Source organism: Micromesistius poutassou (genome assembly GCF_964030765.1).
Source record: "Micromesistius poutassou genome assembly, chromosome: 5".
Lineage (NCBI taxonomy): Eukaryota > Metazoa > Chordata > Actinopteri > Gadiformes > Gadidae > Micromesistius > Micromesistius poutassou.
The window spans coordinates 15,294,264-15,318,070 of record NC_140275.1 but is presented as its reverse complement, the minus strand read 5'-3'; the positions used below and the strand labels follow the sequence as shown (position 1 = coordinate 15,318,070).

At 45.8% G+C, this 23,807-nt stretch overlaps 2 protein-coding genes across 2 annotated transcripts in view; one reads left to right on the top strand and one right to left on the bottom strand.

Moving 5' to 3' along the window:
* The first annotated feature begins 3 nt into the window (after positions 1-3).
* hsd17b4 (hydroxysteroid (17-beta) dehydrogenase 4) lies at positions 4-14,144 on the top strand. The gene is made up of 25 exons (XM_084468718.1): positions 4-178; positions 667-720; positions 1,260-1,367; positions 1,514-1,573; positions 1,668-1,689; positions 1,939-1,985; positions 2,166-2,250; positions 2,417-2,604; positions 3,452-3,543; positions 3,725-3,749; positions 3,944-4,072; positions 5,030-5,121; positions 5,335-5,447; positions 5,621-5,744; positions 5,982-6,033; positions 6,329-6,400; positions 8,101-8,204; positions 8,336-8,401; positions 9,791-9,860; positions 10,711-10,817; positions 11,154-11,240; positions 11,400-11,486; positions 11,663-11,801; positions 12,202-12,329; positions 13,319-14,144. Exons 1-25 carry the CDS (start codon positions 121-123, stop codon positions 13,406-13,408), a joined length of 2,199 nt encoding a protein of 732 aa, XP_084324844.1. The 5' UTR covers positions 4-120; the 3' UTR covers positions 13,409-14,144.
* Positions 14,145-16,731: 2,587 nt separating this feature from the next.
* dmxl1 (Dmx like 1) overlaps positions 16,732-23,807 on the bottom strand; it is a 45,738-nt gene continuing 38,662 nt past the window's right edge. The window contains exons 42-50 of the mRNA XM_084468596.1: positions 23,317-23,438; positions 22,600-22,747; positions 20,956-21,016; positions 20,453-20,580; positions 19,382-19,459; positions 19,063-19,154; positions 18,469-18,521; positions 17,379-17,596; positions 16,732-17,051 (exon numbers count right to left, since the gene is read on the bottom strand). Coding sequence (XP_084324722.1) covers positions 16,812-17,051; positions 17,379-17,596; positions 18,469-18,521; positions 19,063-19,154; positions 19,382-19,459; positions 20,453-20,580; positions 20,956-21,016; positions 22,600-22,747; positions 23,317-23,438 — 1,140 coding nt within the window. The 3' untranslated portion in view covers positions 16,732-16,811. The remainder of the gene's footprint in view (positions 17,052-17,378; positions 17,597-18,468; positions 18,522-19,062; positions 19,155-19,381; positions 19,460-20,452; positions 20,581-20,955; positions 21,017-22,599; positions 22,748-23,316; positions 23,439-23,807) is intronic.

Sequence of the window (23,807 nt, the reverse complement as noted above, 5' to 3'; positions counted from 1 at the left end):
CAGTCTACAGCCACCGCTTGGAGGGTTCAATGTTCTTACCACTTGGTTTAGTTTAGTGTGCAGTCATAGGAGTGTTTTTGCAAATTGCATCGCAAGTTCCAGTTTCTATATTGTGCCGTTATGTCTGTGCCTTTGACTTTCGATGGTAAAGTCGTGCTGGTGACAGGTGCCGGAGGAGGTAAAAACTTTCACACCTTGAATGTAATATCTTCGCCCCTGTTACACTAGCTAGACATTTGACAGGATTTTTGATCTATTATAAATAATCTATATAATCGACAATACCCTATTCGTTCACCCTATTATGTTGTTTCAGTAAGTGGCAGTATTATATATATGGGATTAGCTATTTGTAATCATCTGGTCAGAAATCCGTAAATATGATTTGAAATGTTTAATAAAGTTCATATGCCATATAGATAGGAATGCATAGCATTAGTTGATGTAATATGGTCTTTACTAGTCCACATCAAACACATTATAGTTGAGGCTAGGCTATGCAACGTAGTGTCAAAGTACAGTGGAACTGGGACATAGGTCATCACGAAAATATTACGTGGATTAACAATTTGTATTTAATTTTTATTTAGATAATTCATTCAATAATTATTAATTATAATGTCGAGAATGAGAGTATCGATTTAATGCTGTTTTCAACCACTACAGGTCTTGGCAGAGAATATGCATTGGCGTTTGGACAGAGAGGAGCTTCAGTTGTGGGTGAGTCAAGTATAAAACAAATATTTATCCTTCAAACAGCAATGCTCACGCTCGGAGCTCTAAATGGATTGTTTTGAATTCTTCAATGACGTGACATCATGGTGTAAAAACTCAGTAAGAAGGTGTACATTTGAAGCCTATTCAGACAGTTGTATATTCATTTTATAGCTATCAATGCAGAGGTGGTTGGCCATATTTATTTTTTCACCGAATAATTTTGTCACTTATATTTAATTTTGGAACTTGGATAGCTCAGATTAAATATTTCACGTAATATTTAATCTGAACTATCAACAACTTATTTATTTTTAGATAATTATAATTATATATATGTCAATATATATATTGCACTTTTGGATAACAGGATCCACTTGTGAACAACTGGTGAAGATGGTTTGGAGATTAAATCGCTGTAATGTTCAACCTGATGTATTTGTTTACAGTCATTCTGTTCCATAGAGATAATGGTGGCATAAAGTAACCAACCTTTGGCTCTTAAAAGATCACACGCCAAATCAAATGCTATCTGTGTATTCTAGTGAATGATCTTGGAGGAAACGCAAAGGGTGAAGGGAAGAATTCTGCTGCAGCTGATAAGGTGGTGGAGGAGATCAAAGCCAAGGGAGGCAAGGCTGTGGCCAACTATGGTGAGTAGTATGCCCTTTTATTTTGTATTTATTTATCCCTATTATCTCACTATGTCTCTCTATACCTTGCGAATACACCCAGCATTTAAATGCATTCACATTTGAAGATTTAGATAGATTAATGTCCATTTTTTTTTGGTTGACAGATTCGGTCGAAGATGGAGAAAAATTGATCCAGACCGCCTTGGATGCATTTGGAAGAATAGGTGAGTGCTTTTTATGTTGTGTAATAATTGCTACTTACTACATAGGGAGGTGGAGCTTCTACGGCTACTCACATTGTTTTTTTTCTTCTTCCAGATATTGTTATTAACAATGCTGGGTAAGCAAATTTATTTTGTTCCTCTTTTTTGTGAAATGTTGAGAATTGACAGTGCAGGTGATTCTCAGTTCCTTGAGAATAACCTGTACCCGATCTGCATGTTGATCCTTGCATGCTTGACAGTGCTGTCTGTTTGTGAATCTGTGCGAATGGTAGTGAAGCAGTGGTCACAAAATGCTATATAAATGTGGTTTGTTTACCACCGATCCAACTTAAAGTTTAACTTTAATTTTCACTCCCTCAACCCAGGATTCTACGGGACCGATCGTTTGGCAGATTGAGCGAGTTGGATTGGGGTGAGGTTTTGTTTCAACAAAAGGGCGTACAGTGGGATCGATCCTAAGTAATGTTGAACTCTCTCTCACCTGCCCAATTGTCCATACTTGGAAGATTGAAATGCATGATTTCTTAAGAAACCTACTTTTAATTGACGAATGTACCGTATTGAACACACGGTTGTACACATTGTTTTCCAGACCTTATCCAAAGAGTTCACCTCAGGGGTTCCTTCAACGTGACCCGGGCAGCATGGAACCACATGAAGGGGCAGAAGTTTGGAAGGCAAGTAGTGCATATCGTGAAAAGACAGCAATGTAATGGCATGTTTTTGCATGCATATATACACACACACCTGCCTCCTCTGCCACGTCCATTACTGCATAGCAAGGGGCGGTTTCTCCTTGGCATCGGTGCTGACCTGTGCTCTGTTTTGGGTGCCTTTGGTCAGAATCATCATGACGGCTTCGGCTGCAGGGATTTATGGCAACTTTGGCCAGGCCAACTACAGCGCAGCCAAGCTGGGTCTGCTGGGACTGTCCAACACCTTGGCCATCGAGGGACAGAAGCTCAACATCCACTGCAACACCATCGCGCCCATTGCAAACTCGCGACTCACACAGAACATCATGCCAGCGGGTGAGCCCATCTCTGGCCATCACCATCCTATGGAGCCCCAGTAAATGCACGCCTGTTGTTTTTGCATGCTGTGCTTCTTCCAGAAGAAGTGATTTTTTTTTTCAATGTGTTTTCTACAGTGACCCCTTAGTCTGAGCTGTTGCATAATGCAACGCCCACGCACTCTTTGTTTAACCAACTTAACGCTCAACTTTTCTGGGTTTTCAAACAAGACCCCGTTATTCAGGCAGATATGCTGAAATAACAAGGGCCTGGTGCAGTGATAATTGACACCTTAATGCCACCGTAGTTCACCGGATGGGCGAAACACACATTCACACATGCACACACACAGTAGGGATAGAAACGGGGGAGAGGCAGTGTTTTTTTCTTCAGACTGAACCTAGCTTTAAGTAGCAAATCTTCCATATTGTACCTTTTTAAAAGTGCTCCCTGGGTTGAGGCAATAACAATCAAAGACTAATGTTAGTTATAATCATAAATAAACATTAGTTATAAAAAGACAATGGGAGTGTTGTGAGTGGATATAATATATTATATTGATATAATATATCTAATTACATTTTCGCCATTATCCGATCTTAGACGTCACCTCCGTTCTTTTTTCTTGGCAAAAGCGGACCAATTGAAATAAAACCAGCCCCAAGACTGTCAGACATTTTTACGTTAACTTACATTCTGTTCATGAATTGGCAATTTAAATTGATTCAAGCATTTACAAATGAATACAATTGTTTATCCACATGTTTGCTTCGACCTTGGAGAGTGTTGATGCGATGGGAGCGGGGCAGCAGCAGAGATGCTCTGTGGTACAGCAGATCTGATGATGTGTCTTTCCTTCATGTAGATATTTTGGAAACCCTCAAGCCGGAGTATGTGTCTCCCCTCGTTCTTTGGTTGTGTCATGAACAGTGTGAAGAAACTGGCACATTGTTTGAGGTAGGAGAGACTGTCACTTTACACGTGTTGATACAAGACACATTTACATTTTAAGTATTGTGTGCTAGCTTTTTCTTCCCTTATCTTGTCGTTCATTGTATTGGAATAGTGAAGTCTGTTTGTGGGGCTGTTGCGATGTCAACATTTGTTTAATTACACTGCAATGTTTACCTTCTTTCAGGTTGGTGCAGGTTGGATTGGAAAATGTGAGTAGAGTCTGTTTTTACCATCGGTATAAGTCTATACACTCGCCATAGGGTTATATGCCGAGACGTGTGTGTGTGTGTGTGTGTGTGTGTGTGTGTGTGTGTGTGTGTGTGTGTGTGTGTGTGTGTGTGTGTGTGTGTGTGTGTGTGTGTGTGTGTGTGTGTGTGTGTGTGTGTGTGTGTGTGACGTGTAGTACGGTGGGAGCGCTCCCTGGGACACGTCTTGCAGCAGAAAAACCATCAGATGTCTCCCGAAGCCGTGAGGGATCAGTGGGCCAACATCTGTGACTTCAAGGACGCCTCCCACCCTGCTTCAGTAAACGGTGGGTCACGTCGCATACACCGCACAGTGACGCCAAATGAAGCCAATCACTGAGAGAAAAAAGGCGTGGGGACCCCGCTGACTTAATTCTGTGCATGCACAAAAGGGCCCAATTTGCGCTAATTCAAGGGCCAGAAATGCGCTAATAAAACTAAATCCATACTACTAGGGGTGGTTTTCCTTCCACGAGCCTGAGATTAGTTTTTTCTGCATGGAGGCCACATAACGGAGAAGGCAGGACGACCGATGTCCATCATTATCCGTACTCCCCTGCCTCCTCCATCGCTCCGCTGGCCCTCTGATGTACTCTGTACCACAGCAGCGTCGGCTCCCCAGAGGCACCAGTGCTACAGGGGGTATGGCTCTACTGCATTGGCATAGCCTTGTAGCAGCTCCTTGTATGTGATGAACCTGTTGCTGCGCCCCATGTTCAGCAAGGGCCACTAATGGCTTCCCAGATTCCAGTCTGAGTTCCAGTCTGTTTCTCTTCTCTTCTCTCTTTTTTTCTCGTTCTATTCTCGCTCACTCGCTCACTCGCTCACTCACTCACTCTGCCCGCGGCTCCCTTGAGGAGGGGATAGGGTACTGGCTGATGCAGGGGGGGGGGAGCCGCTGGGCGGTCCAAAGCCAGAGCACACTGTCCTCGCCCTAGCTATCGACGCAGCCGGCTCCTCAGCCCCCATTAATCCAGAGCAGTGGCCGGCAGCCAGGGATCTTCCCTTCCAGGCTCCACCAACGCCCTCGTCCATTCATTCCACTCCAGTCTTCCAGCTCTGAGCCAAAGCTTTTTTTTTGTTGTGTTTTTTTTTCGACCAAGTACAATCATTTAAAAGCGCATCTGCCTCGCGTCTGTCTCGGCAATGGTGACAAAACCAAGCACTTAGTGAGCCTTGCTCACTCCCCTTTACTGTCGGCCCATCTGTCTATTATTGTTTTGCTGTCTCTCTCTGCCGTGTAGAGTCTCTGATGAGTATGCTGAGCATGCTTAACAAGGAGCCGGCCGGAGAGGAACTGGTGGCCAATCCTACATCATCGTTAGGCCAGAATCCTGTAAGCATACCACGTTGCACATTGTCATGTCATTCTTCTTCTGCCCCTTATTGGGCTGAATGCAGACTTCTATGTTATGCTGAGGAAATGCATGAAGTCTTTTTTTTCATCCCTCTCTTCTCTTCTCTGTGTCTTCATCCAGTTTGTTATTTCTTACCACATGTCAACATAAGACCCCTGCAGTGCAATTTTGAAATTCTCCTCTCCTCATAGGCCCAGGCAGTGGGTTATAATTTTCCAGACCATACCTTCAGCTACACTGAGATGCAGTGTATACTCTACGCCTTAGGAGTAGGCATGTCCACCAAGGACCCTGATCACCTCAGGTCTGTGTGTGTGTGTGTGTGTGTGTGTGTGTGTGTATGTGTGTGTGTGTGTCCTCCACTCAGTTGGTAGAACTTGAGTTGCTGCAGAACATGCTAGCCTTTGTGTTGCGTTCTTTGCCTCCTACCCGTTGTCACACAACATGACATCCGGTTCCCATTCTGTCCTCCCACAGATTCCTCTATGAAGGCCACGAGAACTTCGCCTGCCTGCCAACATACGGGGTCATCATCTCACAGGCCGCCGTGATGGACTCAGGCCTGACCAATATTCCTGGATTAGAAATAAATCCGACACAGGTTAGACTCCCTCGTGAATCACTCCGGGTCAAGGGACTTGTGCGTATGTGTGTCTGCGCCAAACACGTGTAAGTGTGTGCGTGGTGGCTTTCTGCGATGTATGTTTTCCCCTCACACGCTCGTATGTCTGTGTATCTGTGTGTGCAGACGTTTAACGGAACAATAAGGCAGCTGCTCCTTGAGTGTGTATACGGGGGGTGGGCTGTGAATGATCCCAGTGTCTGTGTTTGATTCCAGATTTTGCATGGAGAGCATTATCTGAAGTGCTATCAGCCTCTACCAACCTCAGGTATTTTCTCATGTGCTGATGTACTACTCTTTTAAAATGCTGGATAAAATACTTGTGTAAAATACTTTGCAACAAACCAAACAGTATTTGTCGATAGAGTGACTGACATCCATCCCTAGAATATTACTCCTAGACTCATACTGATGTCTACGTCTATCATGAATGACTGTGTATATATTATATAATATATATATATATAAATATATAATATATATTTATAATATAGTTCTGCTACTGTCAAATGGCTGCGTGACTTAAAGTGTTCTTTTGTAATTAAGTCTGTGATTACTTCCAGGCACTCTGATCTCCAAGGCAACCATACTAGACATTTTGGACAAAGGATCTGGAGCTGTCATCATTATAAATGGTGAGCATTCTGTTTTGAATCATTTTGGGACGCATTTATTTTAAATGTTTGCAATGTTACTTCAATGTTAATCTTACTTCAAGTTTGCCCTTGGTAACCAGGTGACTGGATAATGGATTAATTGGCAATTGCATGTTTGCAGGGACTGATGACGTCCTTATTAGGCAAAGTCACGTGATCTGTCATTCAACAGACGTTCGTGGGACCTCAAGTTCCCTTATGTATTTATTCTTCTTCCCGGTTGAAAATTCCTGTAATTATTTAATATACGCTGAAAGGAGATAAGTGTGCCGGGGATTAGAGGTGAGGCAACGCTTTTGATGGCAATGCCCCACGGATAAAGCCATGACTATTCTTTCGGAAAGTTTGTGTGTTGAAACGAATGAATCTCAACCAACCAGTGAATAGAGCATATGGTCTATTTAATGGTCTATTTATTCAGATTGACAGCTGTTATTAGTCTTATATTACTGCTGCGTGTGTTTGCCTGCACTGGGAAAACTAGAGCTCATATGAAAATATAAGAACAAGTTGCGGAAGACAATATTCCTGCTTTACTACAGCACAATCTGGCAGCTCCTTGTTGAGATATCGACACAGCACGGCTGCTGTATGATGGATTGACAACGGTATTATTGTGTTACAGTATTTCTGTTGTCAACAGGAGGGCTTGCACATTGTGACGTCCCCTCACAAAGACCGCCTCCATTTTGGGAGCATAGGATTGGACAGTTAGTTATTATATTAGGGCTAATGTTTTTTGGTTATTGTTTAGTAATTCATTATAAAATCGTTAGTCACTATTGGAAGTTGTTTTTGTGCTAACCCTAACTGCCACAGCGTTTCTCACACGAGATGTCCTCTCAAAATGGCCCATCCTGATGTAGAAGCCCTATAGCGGTGTTATAGAACAAATATTATCATTTAAAATAAATATATTATAAATATAGGTCATCTTTTGTTTTCCATTGTAATGTTTATTCGTGCTTGTTAAATATCCACACTGAGAGCAGCTGTTCAGACTTTTCCCTCCACTGTTTACCCCTGGCCTTTGCCTTCTTGTTGTTGTCATTCGTGTTATTGTGAATACCGGGGGCGCTGGCACTCTTTGCTCAGTCACTGCATGTGAATTTATCAATTTCTTACCGTTAGGGTCAGCATATGTCCACGAAAGGGCTTGTTGACAATTGAGTGGGACACATGAAGGTTAAAAAACACTACCCTACAGGCTAGTGCAGGGTTTTTCCAATTTTGGGTCGGGAGCCATAAGTGGGTTGTAAGATGGGCCCGAGTGGATCCCGAGACGGCCACAGTCAACATTTTTCCAAAAATATTACATGCATGCTAACATGTCTTGTCTGTTTCATCTGATCTTTAGTGTGTTTGAGTGAAGAGGGGTCCATACAGATGGAGAAATGTTAAATATCCCCTTTTCCCCCCCCCCGACATGGTAATGACAATGTAAAGATATTTGGTGGGTCCTGGGCCAAATATACCTCCACGGGGGGGGGGGGGGGTCACAGCCTGAAAACCTTTTGGAACCCCATGGCTAGTGGATGGCGTTGTAGTGGCTAGAGTGTTGGGGCTCCCTGCCCAAAGGTTCTCTGTCTGATGTCCACCGGCCAGCTGTAGGTATGGCCAGGTCTACGTCTGATGTCCCGTCCCTGAGCTTAGGATCAAACTTGTTGTTCTGTCCCTAGTGAGCACCTACCAAGGCCAACGCCTGGTGTGCAGCAACCAGTGGTCGGTGTTTGTGGTCGGGGCCGGTGGCTTCGGGGGGAAGAAAAGTTCTCCTCACGCAGAGGTATTCATTCTGACATCTCCCCCTCCCAGTCTTACTCTCGGTCTGTCTCTCATGATGTGTAAAATGATATAGCAGAGGTGGCATGGAGACCACAATGTCATCTTTTGGTCCTTTTTTTCCTTGTTCTCCAGAACACGGCTCCTCCTCCCAACCGGGCACCAGATGCTGTTGTGGTTGAGTCCACCACAAAGGAGCAAGTACGTGTGTGTGTGTGTGTGTGTGTGTGTGTGTTCGTGTGTTTGTGAGACAGAACCACAATGTTCCCGTGCAGATCACGTGGGAAGTGTTAACTGAGGCAGAAGTTGTGAAAATGATATTCTTCTTTTGGATGTCTGGTAGAGGTCCGATGATTCAGCTTGTTGCACAACTGCTTGACATTTTTTTACGTAATATAAAAAAAAGAGAGAATTCCAGAGGCGGTATGTGATGCAGATGGACTGCCCACAACCCCGTCACCCTGTATGTTATCCGGATCTGTTTCATTCCCTCCATCAGCGACGTGTTGAACCTAGTCCTGCCTTCTGAGTGTGCAGGGGTGTTTTTATTATGGGATGTAAGGAATCAGATGTAACCCTGCCTCGTTATTGGAAAGTAATATGGGACTGGGGTTGGTGATGGCCACGCAGGCGCGTGCCGTCCATATGGGCAGGTGGGGCAGCAAACTACTTGCAAAAGCATGCTCCCAAAGAAGTAGTTCCTCAGTAAATCATTGCTCCAAGTCTATTTTTAATAATGTGATTGTCACATTAACTATCTATAGTTTCTGTAGGCTTTCAGACTATTTTTGGTCTGTTGACATCACATTTGGGATGATGGTGGCGATTCTAGTTGAGTTGAACGTGTCATGCAATGTTGGGGCAGGGCAGCTCAACGACCGCGTTCCTCCGTATGTTTATCGCATAACCCTGCAGGCTGCAATAAGAATTGCAATCCGCGCTAATAGACGCCTATAGGGTCGTAAAGTAGTCCCATGGTCATATTCTAGAACTGTTGTTGTTTTAACTCAAATTATTCTGGCAGTATCTTTTGCCGTTTCTATATCAGATGCAGATATGGCGAGTGGTGTTGCACCTGTGATTAACAGTGTTGAGTTTCTGTAAAAAAAAAAGAGGAAGAGAAGTTAGCCATCAAACAACAGGACAAGGGGATTTATAGACCACGAGTGTGAGTGATGTGAAGCCTATATATATATATATATATGTATATGTATGTGTGTGTGTGTATATATATATATATATGTATATGTATATATATATGTATATAATATGTACATATAAAAAAACTGTTACCCTTATACCAAAGTAACCAACAATGATTAGATGCTAGTTACTTTCATCTATAACGTTAATGTCCTTTTATTAGTGTCCTTTGGCGCACATTGTTTTTGCGTTGTCAAGGCGACATCTGGTTGATCATTCCATCGGACCGCTGCCCCCCGCCCCCCCCCACCCCACCCCCATGTTATTGAAGAATACTGCACTGCCTCGGAACAGTATTGACCAATGGGGATGAAGTATTGAACTCTGTGCTACAATGTACAGACACACTAAATGGGGTTGTTGGGTCTCTCCCTTGTGTGGATGCAGGCGGCCCTGTACCGTCTGAGTGGGGACCGGAACCCACTTCACATTGACCCCAACTTTGCCGCCATGGGAGGTAAGGGCCGGCTCTGCCAAAGTGGAAGAAAGGCTTCAAGAAATAATTCCAAATGAAAATCTTATTTTTGAACCAAGATGAAGGGCTTTGTCGTGTGCTTTAAGAAGTTGTACTCTTTTGCAGCACCGCATGAGGCCTTCTTCAAGCCCCACTTATGGCATGTGTTGGTTAGGAACTAGGACGCTTTATTTCCTTGCCGGTTTCGGAAAAGTTTATACTGTAGAGGAAATATGATGAGCAATTAATTATTATTATTGATTAATTATCATTAACGTACACATACAGGCTAGATCTGTAACATACAGGCTAGATCATTAACATACAGGCTAGATCTGTAACATACAGGCTAGATCTGTAACATACAGGCCAGATCTGTAACATACAGGCCAGATCTGTAACATACAGGCTAAATATGTAACATAGAGGCTAGATCTGTAACATACAGGCTAGATCATTAACATACAGGCTAGATCTGTAACATACAGGCTAGATCTGTAACATACAGGCTAGATCTGTTACATACAGGCCAGATCTGTAACATACAGGCCAGATCTGTAACATACAGGCTAAATATGTAACATAGAGGCTAGATCTGTAACATACAGGCTAGATCTGTAACATACAGGCTAGGTTCTGAAGAACACAGACTATATATGTAACATAAGTTAGATCTATAACATACAGGCTAGGTCTGTAACATAGGATAGATCTGTAGCATACAGACCGTGCTACAGTGTCTTTTTGTTGGGCTTGAATATGGATGATATATGGAGAAACGAAATCCAATGGGACCTAGTTTGTAGTGAAGTGGACCGTGAAATATGCCTAAACATGACGACTTTTTGGCCAGGCTTCAAGGATCCCATTCTGCACGGCTTATGCTCCTTCGGCTTCGCTTCACGTCACATTCTCCAGCAGTACGCCAACAATGACCCCGCCCGCTTCTGTGCCATTAAGGTAGGAAAGCCTATAATGCCATAGTGTTTAGAGCAAATGATAATAACCTGAAGCGATGTATGCGGTACCGTTTGTTTGACATTGTAACCTGAGCACAGCCCCTTGAGATGTATCATCCCGTTTTCTAGACTGGTTCTAGTGTCTGACGTGCGCAAAACCAAACTCCTTGGTGCTTTAGTTACATCCCAGAACACCAGGTGCTCTGAATTACAAGCACCTCTGGAGTACATTTTTAATAGGGTGTTAAGTAATTGTAAGGCGCTCAAATGAATATTTCATCAGCGGCTCCAACACACACACACTCCTCATCCCCATTCTGATACCATTTGGCTGCAGGTTCGCTTCGTTAAGCCCGTGCTGCCCGGACAGTCTCTGCAGACAGAGATGTGGAAGGAGGGGAACAGAGTTCACTTTCAGTGCAAGGTCAGTAGACGAGGAACGTGCTCTCTGTCTCTCAGCGCAGTCCCATTAAAAAAGCCGTTAACACCCCCCCCCGAGGGATTGTCATTCTCAATGTGCATCGGACTGGATGAAGTCTACTGTAACCGACACTAACGGACCACCTGTGTGCCACTGTCACAGGTCAAGGAGACGGGCAATCTGACTCTCTCCGGCGGCTACGTGGATCTGTACGAAGATCAGACGTCCAATCCCAAGGCCCTCCAGCCCGTACGCGCTCGCACACGCACACGCACACGCACACGCACACGCACACGCACACGCACACCATGTACATTCCAAAAATCCATGCCTCTTGCTCATCCTAAAACTTGCATGCAAAGATGTTGCAAGAAGAGTGTTGAATTGAGTCTTAAACCGTCCCCCCCCCCCCCCCCCTCGCCCAGACGGCGGACCTCCAGAGTGGCCTGGTGTTTGCGGAGATCGGGCGCCGCATCCAGGCCTCGGGTGCAGCGCTGGTGGAGCAGGTGAAGGGCGTGTTCGGCTGGGAGATCACCCAGGACGGCAAGACAGTCGCCCAGTGGAGTGAGTAGCGACCGGGGAGCCCCCCCCGGGAGGGGGGGGGGGGGCCTCCGATGTGGTACCCCGGGGGCCACTGTGTGTGTGAAGGGAAAATGCCTTCAGCAAACAATAATAACAACTGTTTGTTTTGCTGTTTCTGTTTCCTTTATGTGCACACACTAATATAATTACAGGTTTTGTTAGGAGAGTTGTTGTTTGTCTAGTCCTTACCTGGTTTAAGAGTGGATCTACAGTGCTTGATGTGCTTCCGTCATTACACTTTTGGCTCCAAAACATTTTTGCTAATGAGCTGCTGTCTAATGAGCATTGGCAACAGAGGTGAAAGGATATCGACTCACTCCCTCTCTCTCCATCTCTCCATTTCTCCATCTCTCCATCTCTCCATCTCCTTTCCCGCTCCCAGCTATAGATCTGAAGAACGGGGCCGGGGCTTTGCACGAGGGCCCCTACAGCGGGAAGGCAGACGTGTCCATCACGGTGTCTGATGCAGACTTCATGGCGCTGGTCCAGGGGAAGGTCAACCCGCAGCAGGTAATTCATCTGCTGGGGGGGCGGCTCTCTGAAGGGAGGGAGGATGGTGGTGGTTGTGGCTCTTCACGGTGCTAGGCTCATATTCCCGGACTACATTCAGCTGCTTTGTTGAAACGGTTTCTCTGTTAACATGGTCACTCTCGGCGGCTAAAGGGATATACAGTGTAACAGGGTCAGGGGAAAGGAAGAAAGGGGGGCGGGGGGGGCGTTATAGCGGGGAGCAAACGTCACGCAAAGTGAGGTCTATTTAGAGAGATGACGGTTCAGTGGACAGAAGGAGTCTGGTAGAAAAATGACAGAAGGAGCCGTTCGCCTAGAATGGACACACACACAGGACCACACACACACCGAATGTGATACAACTTGAGAACTATTAAGCATCTGAAAATGTGTGTCCTCACAGTGTCGACCTGTCAGGACACGTTGTTAGGCCCTAAAAGGAGAAACTTGAAATGATTTTCCAAAAGGCAGTTCAGAAAGCATTATGCCTTTATAATCAATGGTGCCACTACCCCCTCGCGATGGGCTGAACTGATAAGCTTCTCACGGTCCTCGATATTGATCTGAGGATCCGCCATGCGTGCGCCCCAAATGGTGGCTGTCCGAGAGAGCGCTGGTGAAAACGATGCCTAGGGCCTCTATTGAAGGCACCGCAAGCCCTTTTGCAATTAAAGTTCATGCGATGATTCAAAGTGATGGTTCAGCAGCCCGTGTTGGATTGTAGTCTGGTGATGAAATCTGGTTTATTATTTAATCCATTTTTTGACAGTCGTACATGGCCGTTACCTTGGGGCTTAGCTTGTGTTACGTAATCCGTTCATAGGACTTGTTTTTAAACAAATTGAGGCATGCAACTGTTTAATTGAGAAAGAAAAAGGTCTTTCGGGGTTAACGTACCCTTTTTAAGGAGGGGGCAGGGGAACCGTGATGCAGGTCTGTTTGCTGCTAGACTAGCTCTGAGCACCACCATGTCCTTGTCCTCCTGCCAGGCATTCATGGCTGGCAAGCTGAAGATCAAGGGAAACATCATGATGGGTCAGAAGCTGGACATCATCCTGAAGGACTTTGCCAAGCTGTGAGCTCCTCGGACACCCAGGAGTTGACTAGTGGTGAACATTTACATCAATAATGCACATTGCCGTCCTCCTCAAAGTCTGTTTTCGCTTACATTTGTACTGCCCTGCCAAGGAAGGATTTCAAATATAATTTAATACATATTAATCGGGTTACATGAATGTCTGAAATTGGTAAATATTACAGAAATAATTACTAATGAAGTCCAACCAAAAGTAGATCTTTGTGAGGAAGAATCCATGTTTTTAGATCTTAAGGCTTGGATGGTAGTGGGGTTACAAACTCTTCTAGCTTTCAAGGCTTTTTTTGTTGAACGGATTTAAATCACAGCAGATGTACATACAAACGGTCCGCCAATTGTTCTTAATTGGCAGGTTAACTTCAACAGGGTGACAGATGGTAAATTTTCTGTTGATGTTGAGTTGAATACTCCTTCCCTCTGCACTCCAGTCGAGTGAAAAAACATAACAAGTGACACATGGACTAAAGCTATTTTTTTTTTACTTTACTCACTTTCTTTGTTGTTAACCTTTAGTTACACAAAACAATAACTTTAGTTTAGAATAACGTCTGAACTAGTTTCATGTTGCTAAACATCCAACATATTAATAATAAAGACATGCTATACAATGATTTGGGTAATGGTTAGATTGGAATACCCATGATATAATTTGTGTAATGTCCTGCAGCTGAATGGGAAGTCATTTTGTTAAATGTATCTTTCTTGTAATTATGAATAAAGTAATATAACAGTTTCTCCTGTATTACTCCTTGTTTCCTTCCAAAAGCCACGTATTGCTGAGGACTTCCAATCCCAGGCCAAATACAAAGCTTACAAAGACAAAATGGTGCCATGTTACATGAGGTTTGATTTATTACATCCTTACATTTAATGTAGATAATACAGTACGATATACACATCTTTGTTATAAAATTAGAATCATCTAAGCAAATTCACATTGGTGAGATTGACTGTGAGGCCGAGGCCGGCCACGACCAGAACACCACAGGTCGATTAACGTCACGGTTCTGTCCCATAGCAAGTTCCCAGACTTAGTCATGAAGTGCGTAAGTGGAGCAGTTTGCCAATTTTCAGTGAAGACTTAACCTTCGCTTGAGAAAAGAAAAGGGATAAGCTGGGATAAAAGTGTTTCGCTGTGGCTTTAAAGCAGGTCTTTTTTTTGTATTGCAGAAAAGATGTATTGTGCTTAGGCTAGTTCCTCTCAAATTATATTACAAAGTAAACACACGCTATGCTAACCCATGACCATGATAATTAGTTCATATAATATTATTTTATGGATATGGATAAATCAATCCAAATATATATTTTCCTAGATATGAACCAGATTCATAAATATACTTGGTAACGGAAGCATGTCCTTACGTACACTGGATCTGGAATACTAATAGCCACGGCTATGCAGAGTAAAAAGCCACTTAATATACCATTCAGTTTATATACAGCCACTGGGGCCTGATCTACAAAGCTTTCTCGCATCAAAGTAAATAATGTCCTTCTCTTGCAGCAGCGTGATGATGTTGATGTGTAAGCTCTGTGGATCTATACTCCATTAGACAAGTTGGCTACGAGACTAGAATCAGTCCCTAAAATCCCCCGTCAAGATATTGTTCGGTGATTGCATCCCACAGATGCAGACACAGAGACAAAATAACACACTCCAATATAAAAAGAAAGATTACTCTACTCTACCATTGGCAAAATAATAGAAAAATCCTTGTCAAACTAGCTTTATCAGAGGATAGTCAAATGTTTTCTCAGTCCTGGCCTGTTTGGAAATGAAAGTTAAGTCCACATAACAGTGGTGTGTCATCGTACAAATAAACTGCCATGTCCACAAAATAATTATATTTCCTGAAAAAAAAGGGAACAATTATTTCCATTTGCAATATATTAACCCACCCTCATGTCAACGGCAAATAATCAGTTTATTAAAAGGTGAACATGTAAAATAAATACTGACACAATGTTTTATTGAAAAACCTCAACCAATAAGAGCCTGGTCTTTTAAATTAAACCAAATTTGTGCAACTCATTTCTGACAAAACCTCCTCCTGACTAACAGTTCTAGTCGGCAGAAAGTTTAAGGACACTTAAAAACACCGCTAGTTTAATATAGACCAGGACCATTAGAAACTTCACAAATATTGCGCTCATAAAAGACGTACCATCTAGCATTGTAGCTCTATGTGAAATACAACATTGGACTTCCTTCATTATTCTGAATGTGCAAATAGATTAAAGAGAAATGGCCTCTCCGGTAACTGGTTTGGCGATTCAGGGTGAATCAGAGGTCAAACTGATGTGTATATATCTATATACTGTATACATCTATATATATTTAAATTATCCATAGTAAAACCCTAACAATGCGGTCCCATGGGTATTTCTGCATGGAATGAGTGGTGTGTTTCTCTTGTGTGAGGCAGCTTTTTAAAAACAACCCTGCAAGTACCGCTTTAAATCTCTTCTCTTAATCAAGTTCCTGCACTGGATTTCACCAAGTAACGCAAAGCACTATACCGGGAGTCTTGTGGTTGGATACAATATGCAGTGTGCTATGATCAGGGGTTGTGCCAAGCAAGGGAGGTTGACACTACAGCTTATTAATTAACTACAAGGTGCTCATACACGTGATATGCACAATCACCCCTCTCCTCCTCCTTATCTACTAATAGTTTATCTTGGTGATAAATAACGTGATCACGTCTCTTACTAGATATGACAGTGTGTGGACATTATGAGGGAACATCCAACGGTTCCTACGAGTCTCTGGTGAACCATGTCATATACTGGGCGTGTTCCCCTTAAATCAAGTCATATCCACTCCCTCTAGCGTCTCTCACGGCCTCAAGCCAAGGGCCTCAAAACGAAAACATCGTCTGGTGGCGTTCCGTAGCAGATGGGTGGAGGCGGTGGTTTTTTGGGGAAGAAACGTCCATCTGCATCCATTATTAGATCACATCCGTTTTGACAGAACAGGTCCTCCATCTCACGGTGGCCTCCAGAGAGACCCACCGGTGGGAGCAATCAATAAGCACTCCGGCCTTGTTCTTCCAGTCTCTGACAGGGGCCGTCGCCCGAGCCGTTCTTCAGTGTCAGCATCACCGGGCGTAGGAAAGTCATCTCCGTCATGTGACATCATCCTCCAGGGCTAATGAATGACCCATTGTGTTCAGGGCTAACAATTACGGTCCTCTAGCGGTGATGCCGCCGCCACCACCCCCGCCACTGACCGCCCTCCCATCCCGCCCTCCCCCACCCCAAGCCCTCTCTCCTCCCCCCCCCCCCCCCCCCTCGAAGCACTCTGAATGGAAGTCGCCCGGGCGACCTCGGAACCCAGAAACTGTAATGAGCCGTGGCGATTGGCCCCCCGGGGCCGCTCGCTATATGACGAACTTGACGTCGCTCCTGAGGTTGCCGTGGTTATTGTTGTTGGCGGCGATGCTGTAGCGGTCGGGCAGGACCCTCATCTTCATTGTGCCGTCGGCGCCGCACGAGAAGACGTGATTGGTGGGCCCCGCCTCCAGCTGCATGACGCCCGTGCCCAGGTTGCGGAACAGCGACTGGCGCGCGTGCTCGTTGGGGAAGTTGTGGAGCAGGGTCTGGTCGGCCAGGCTCCACACCTGAGGAGAAGGCCGCAACCACCACACTTATTTCAAAAGACCCAATGGTGTTGATGTTTAGTAATGTTGTTCATGTTAACTAAGGTAAACGGTGATTTAATTGATCCCTCAACCCAATGCCCCTAACCCTAAGGTTATTCTAGGTAATAAGGCTTATCGCGGCATTAACTCACACTAATGAATGTCTTATGTACATGTACCCTTATCGTCAAGTGTTACCCAAACTACAGTGTCCATAGCAGCCTTTACAAAAACCACCCATCCTTAAAGCCAAGCCAACACGACGCCCCCCCCCCCCCCTGCTCTTGCAAGAGGCTACCGGGGTACCTTGATGTTCCCCTCGGCCGAGCCGCTGACGAAGGAGCTCTCGCTGGGGTCCACAGCCAGGGCCTTGACCGGCGAGTCGTGGGCCTGGAAGCTGCGGCGCTGGCGCCTGTGGGCCAGCTCCAGCACGCTGAGGAAGCCCTTCCTGCCCCCCGTGATCAGCAGCTGGAGCCGGGACGCCATGGCCAGCACCGTGGCCCCCGACTCATGGCAGTAGAAGGCTGGGGGGAGAGAGACAGTAGGGAGACAGTTAGGCCCCCAACTCATGGCAGTAGAAGGCTGGGGGGAGAGAGACAGTAGGGAGACAGTTAGGCCCCCCGACTCATGGCAGTAGAAGGCTGGGAGGAGAGAGACAGTTAGGGGCTGCATAGGGCAGTTGCTAGTGTAATGAAAAAAATCATATGTTGGTTTGTTTTAATCATAATAGCTTTTCTATTGCTTGTATTATTTAGCCATCCCATCTTTTAACAAGCCCCCTTTGTTGTTAACCTTTTGCCTGACGTAAACTGGTCACGAGAAAGCAGTGACCCCTAATTAAGAATGCACAATGTAAATATCTCGCCCCTTGACGCAAGGGCAAATTGCCTCACAGAGATGGGGTGAAACTGTACTCCCCTTCCCCTACAGATAACAGAGGGTGAAAGCGTGTTCCCTTTGTAAGGAACACTGCCTTCTGGGGAGGGGAACTGTTAAAGGACTCTGCTGGAGAGGAGACTATTAAAATAGGTTCATTTTCTACAACTATTGCATTCAGAAGTCTCATCTGTCCTAGACGCAATATCTCATTAAGAGGTGGCCACGACACTAGTGGGAATGAAACTCCCAGCCGTAAAGGAACTGGGCTCCCTGTAGGCATCCATCACATTAACCACTGTCATTAGCTGCTCTTCAATGACTTGTGTCGGAATGATAATAATGAATGGTAAACATTATGGTATGAAGAGAAGGTGAAAGAGATGTATCTGTAGGGTGGCGGGTCAGGGACTAAAGGGACAGAAAACCAATGCACAAAGTAAACAGAGTGGATGAGCTATCGGTCACGGGCTGCTGGGCGGCGGCGGCGCGTGGAGTCGTTTGGTTCAGCGGGACTCACCGTGGACCAGGCTGTTGAGGGGAGTCACCAGAGTGTCCCACAGACAGACGTTCCTGAGGGGAGAACACGGAGGGCATCCGTCAGACTGGTGCTCAGCGGTGGTGTTCCCTGTCCCACCCCACATCAAACTGGGACGACCGGGGGCCATAGTGGCATATCGGTTCTTGACAGGGGGCGGCATTGAATCCTTTCTTTTTTTATGTGCGTCATTTATCTTATACGATCTTCAACATAGCAAGTCAACCTTATCGGCGAGAGAGGACTCTTGTAGAACTTGAAAAGGTGACATATTATACCACCAGGTGTGAGTGTGATTAGCCGTTACAAGCCGTTTCGAAAACCTGCCTCTTCCGACGTCCCAAGTGGGCATGTCCACCTAGATGTATGACGGATAGATGAGCAACGTGGGTAGGCTGGTAGACTGATCTATCCAGCACACATCTAGGTGGACAAGCCCGCTTGTGATGTCAAAAGAGGCCGATGTTCAAAACGGCTTGTAAGGGCTAATCACACACACCTGGGGGTATGATATGTCGACTTTAATGGTAACATATAAGGGGGGGGGCGGGGGGTGGGGCTGTGGAGGAGGCTCACCTGTTGTCCGCCGACAGGCCCGCCGTGGCGATGAGGGAGGACGAGCCGGCGAACACAAAGTCATGAGCCGTCTTGTTGTGGCACTGCAACGTCTGCCACCACACACACACACACACACACACACACACACACACACACACACACACACACACACACACACACACACACACACACACACACACACACACACACACACACACACACACACACACACAAATAGACAGTGAGTCAGCAGTGTCTGGACAGAAACGCAATCAGAAGAAACCCCCGGGGGGTGGGGGGGGGGGGGAACAATGAAGGATGATGTAACGGGGCTTACCAAGTAGGGCTTGGGCGCCGTCCCGCTGGTGTTGGTCTGCCAGAGACTCAGGCCTCCATCCGCATCCACGATCCCAAACTGAAAGAACACCAGAGCGTTACCACAACCGTACCCCCCCAAGAGAGAAACAACCATCACCTGTCTGACGTACTTCTACTCAATCGACTTTTAGAGCCGGATTGACTGGCCAGGCCGAGACCCTCCACAGAGGCCTCCTATTGGCCTCTTGCTTTTTTTGCGTGGACAAGAACTTGCTATAAAAGGGAGCAGGCGGTCTGAGGGACGGCTAAGCCGGCGGCCGGCGTCTCAGAGGCTGAACCTCCCACCGCACTGCAGTGAATTATTGGAGAGAAAATGTCTCTGACCATTATTCAGTCACTTAGGAACCCCGAATTAAGTCTGACATGTGTGCAATCTCCCCCCCACCGCCTCCGTCTCCCAAGGTGAGGGCCAACGTCCTCTAAGGCTCCGTTTGCATTTCTCCACTGAATCCAAAGCACGACTTCCATAGAAGGGGCAGTTGAGCGCTCCACATTAGACAAGGCAACGCACATCCTACTGTGTTATTTATAGGAGTGTGCTTTACGTTGAAAAGGCAGTGTGTGTGTGTGTGTGTGTGTGTGTGTGTGTGTGTGTGTGTGTGTGTGTGTGTGTGTGTATACTGTGGCTGTAAGTGAATGTCTTTCTTCGATCAACTCTGTCTGTTTGTGTGTTCATGTCTCCGTGCGTGTGCACGTGTACTCCATGTATGCCCGTGTCTGTGTGTGTGTCTGTGTGTGTGTGTCCATGTGTGTGTCCGTGTGTGTGTGTGTGTGTGTGTGTACGTTTGTGTGTACGTTTGTGTGTGCGTGTGTATCCATGTCCATGCGTGTGCCTGTGTGTGCTCCATGTGCGTGTGTGTTTGTCCGTGCGTTCGTGCGCGTGTGTCCGTTTGTGTGTGCATCAATGCATTTGTATATGTCCACGTGTGTATGCGTGTCCGTGTCCGTGTCCGTTCGTGTGTCCGCGTGCGTGCATGTCAACAGATTGTGTGAGGCAGCCCCTGCACATGTCCAAGAGTCTCCCCCTTGCCTTGTTTCCTTGGTGGTTGAAGCGTATCCTGGTGACCCTGGAGTTCCCTGGGCTCCTGAAGCAGATGATCTGCTGGGAGTGGCCCCACTCAAACATCCTCACGCTGCCGTCCTGGGCGCCCGTCAGGTCTGGGGAAGCAATGGTACACATTTTATAGACACAACCTAGACATATGTCTAGCTGTAGTACTGCACGGAGACCTGCTACCGGAAATGACGCAACTCAGAAACATCGCACAACTGGATCGTAGCCACACATACACGGTTTGTCACAAAAGAGTTTATCTTTATCTCTAGGTCTATTTGTTATTCAAGCACACAGCTGTCTCTGAGAGGAACGCACAACATTTGCCGTTTTATTTATTAGTCAACGTTTAACCGTTTGACGGAGCGCTTTGCTCATAGTGCGTCGGTGAACGTGTGAACTCAGAACCCCCCCCCCTGTGTGTGAACGGACAGTGTGTGAGCAAAGTATTAGTAAGTGCAGCTTGCGGAGTCACTCACAGTACGGCAGCGTGGGATGGGAAGTCATCCTCCTCACGTTGTTGATGTTTCTTTTGATCAGCTAAAAGGAACGGGGGGGGAAAGAGAAACACAAGGAGGAGGAAGACAGAGCTAAGTCAAGCATTCTGGTCGGTCTGAACTGTGTGGGCTGGGATGAACTGGAACCAGCACAAAAACAAAACAAACAACACAAACTACACCCAGCACACACAACACAAACTTCTGCTGTAGTTTGCCAAGTAGTGCGCTTTGCCTCACACCAAAATGAATGAAACTCCCTTATTCTTGATGAGCAGATTAAAACAGAGAGGCATGATATTATTATGAGCAGAGCGGTGGTTTGTCTACGGTGACCTTTGCGCTGAGACTATAAGCTTTGCTTGGATTAGTTTAGCTCACAATCCAGTTCCAGAAGAAAGTGGGAGCTCCCGCTCTCTCATGGAAGGAAAACCAAACACTGAACTCAAAATGCTGAATGCTGTTCTAGGCTACGTCTCAGTACTGCAATGCAAAGTGTGTGCCTGTGTGTGCCTGTGTGTGTGTGTGTGCCACTGGCGGTGTACGGTCCGCCAATGACAAACCAAACATGACTCACAATGGGCAGATTTCAAAAGGGCACTGCTACCATTACAAACACAATGCAAGTAAATCAATATTCACTACAGACTGGGCCGCATGGAGGTTACGTCATTATAAATCAAGGGATTTATCGCCCAAACAGCGAGTTAAGATAAGGTAAGATCCTGAGGAGACATCGCAAAACACATCTTTCTTAAATCTTATTGTGTTTGAGTTCAAGATGAAACAGGGGGTTCACATGCACTTTAAGACTGCTCTGTTACGGTTTTCAGACGTCTTGGTTTGGCGCTATGTAAGTCTAATCAAACATATTTCCACTCTGCTGTATTGCGATGGCGAGAGAGGACTCTTTAAAGACTTGCTGGGCCGCATGGAGGCTGCATCATGGAGACTACGTCATGGAGGCTACATCATGGAGGCTATGACCTGGAGGCTACATCACAGAGGCTACGACCTGGAGGCTACGTCATGGAGGCTACGTCACGGAGGTTGACATTGAGGCTGTGTCATGGAGGCTATGTCCTGGAGGCTACGTCCTGGAGGCTACGTCACGGAGGTTGACATTGAGGCTGTGTCATGGAGGCTATGTCCTGGAGGCTACGTCCTGGAGGCTATGTCATGGAGGCCATGGTAAGACCATGGAGGGAAAACAGGGGACCTGATGACTGCTTCTAACTGAGCTACAAACTACATGATCCTTTGGAAATCAGAGAGGGAAGTCAACCTTACAACCTCTGTGCTTGGTAAGCCACACGGCAAGAAATATTTACTAAAGGACTTCGAAACCCATTGACATTTTTCTTTTGCTGCTTAAATGAACATCAGAAGGGTCATATCCTAGCAACTTTACTACTGGGCCTTATAAGTAGAAGCACATCTTCTCCAATGTATATATGTATCGAAATATACTCTGAAATGACACACTTAAGTACAGCAGGGAATCACCTTCACAGGCAAGCAAGGGAATTCCCTATGAACTGAAGGGTGGCTGCGGAGCAGAGAGATATACAGAGAGACTGAAGACATCCACAGCTCCAGAGGGGAGGCGGAGGGAGGGAGGCTCACCACGGCTGCTCCCCTGCCCGTCTGCACGCCTCCCAGCCAGGGCATGTTGATGGGCGTGCCGGGGGAACTGTGGGTGTACGGCGTGGTGCCGTGGAGCGTTCCGAAGTCGTCACGGGACTGGACGACGAGGAAATCATCTCCGCACGTACTGAAAAGAGACAAAAGGACCATTGACGTGAATTTGTTTTGTCAAATGTTTGTTTTAAAATAGGGGCAAAGACGATTTTTGCATCTGCACAAAAGTGTTGCATCTGCACAAAATATTATTTGGACAAAACTCTGAATGTTATGGCCGAATGAATGGTGCAAATGGGTTCCGAGGAACATAGCAACAGCACGACTTTGTTGAGTTTGCTTCTGGGCAGCAGCAGCACAAGTTCTAAGCACACATACTTGTGAGCAGGAGGAAACATTGCTACAGTCAGTGGGGGATATTGGAAATAAGAAAAAAAGACTGGTGCCAAGATTTCTTCCAGTGGAAATGTCTAACATGGTTCAGGTTTTTTGGCTTTCGTTTTTTACTGGCAAGAAAAACATCTATCCGTCCCGTGGGCATGTACACACATTGGAGCCCCCCTCCAGCATGTCTCACACAAACAATGATCATTTCCAATACAAAGTAGTGGTGTTTCGTATCAGCATTAATTTATGCGCTACCATAAACACACACACACACGCGCACACAGACAAAAACGTGCACATGGGTGTTTCACTTGCCTCTTGGCCTCCGGCTCGACATCGTCATCGATCCAGGTCAGGATCTGCGTCGCCAAGATGGAAGACACGTCCAGCTCCTGAATGTCATGGGTCGAGGCCATGACCAGACAGTTCCGATTGGCCTGAGACACACACATAGAGGTTATGAATGACATGAGTGGACAGTAAAAGGACACACATGGGAGGAGACGGAGAGAGAGAAAAAACACACACACACACACACACACACACACACACACTTTGTTGACGCCTGGGAGGGAAGATACGACATATTCTCCCCACTCACTTTATGACTGCGGTCATCCAGTTCACCGCAGTAAATAGTGACCTGAGGGGTGTGTGTGTGTAGGTTTGTGTGATAACCCAGTGCCTATGCTTTTACTAAATAAACGACTTTGAGTGTAATTGCATGATTGCATAAATATTTTGTACTACAAAATAAAAAATAAAAAAATAAAAAAACACACCCCATATTTTACATTACATATATA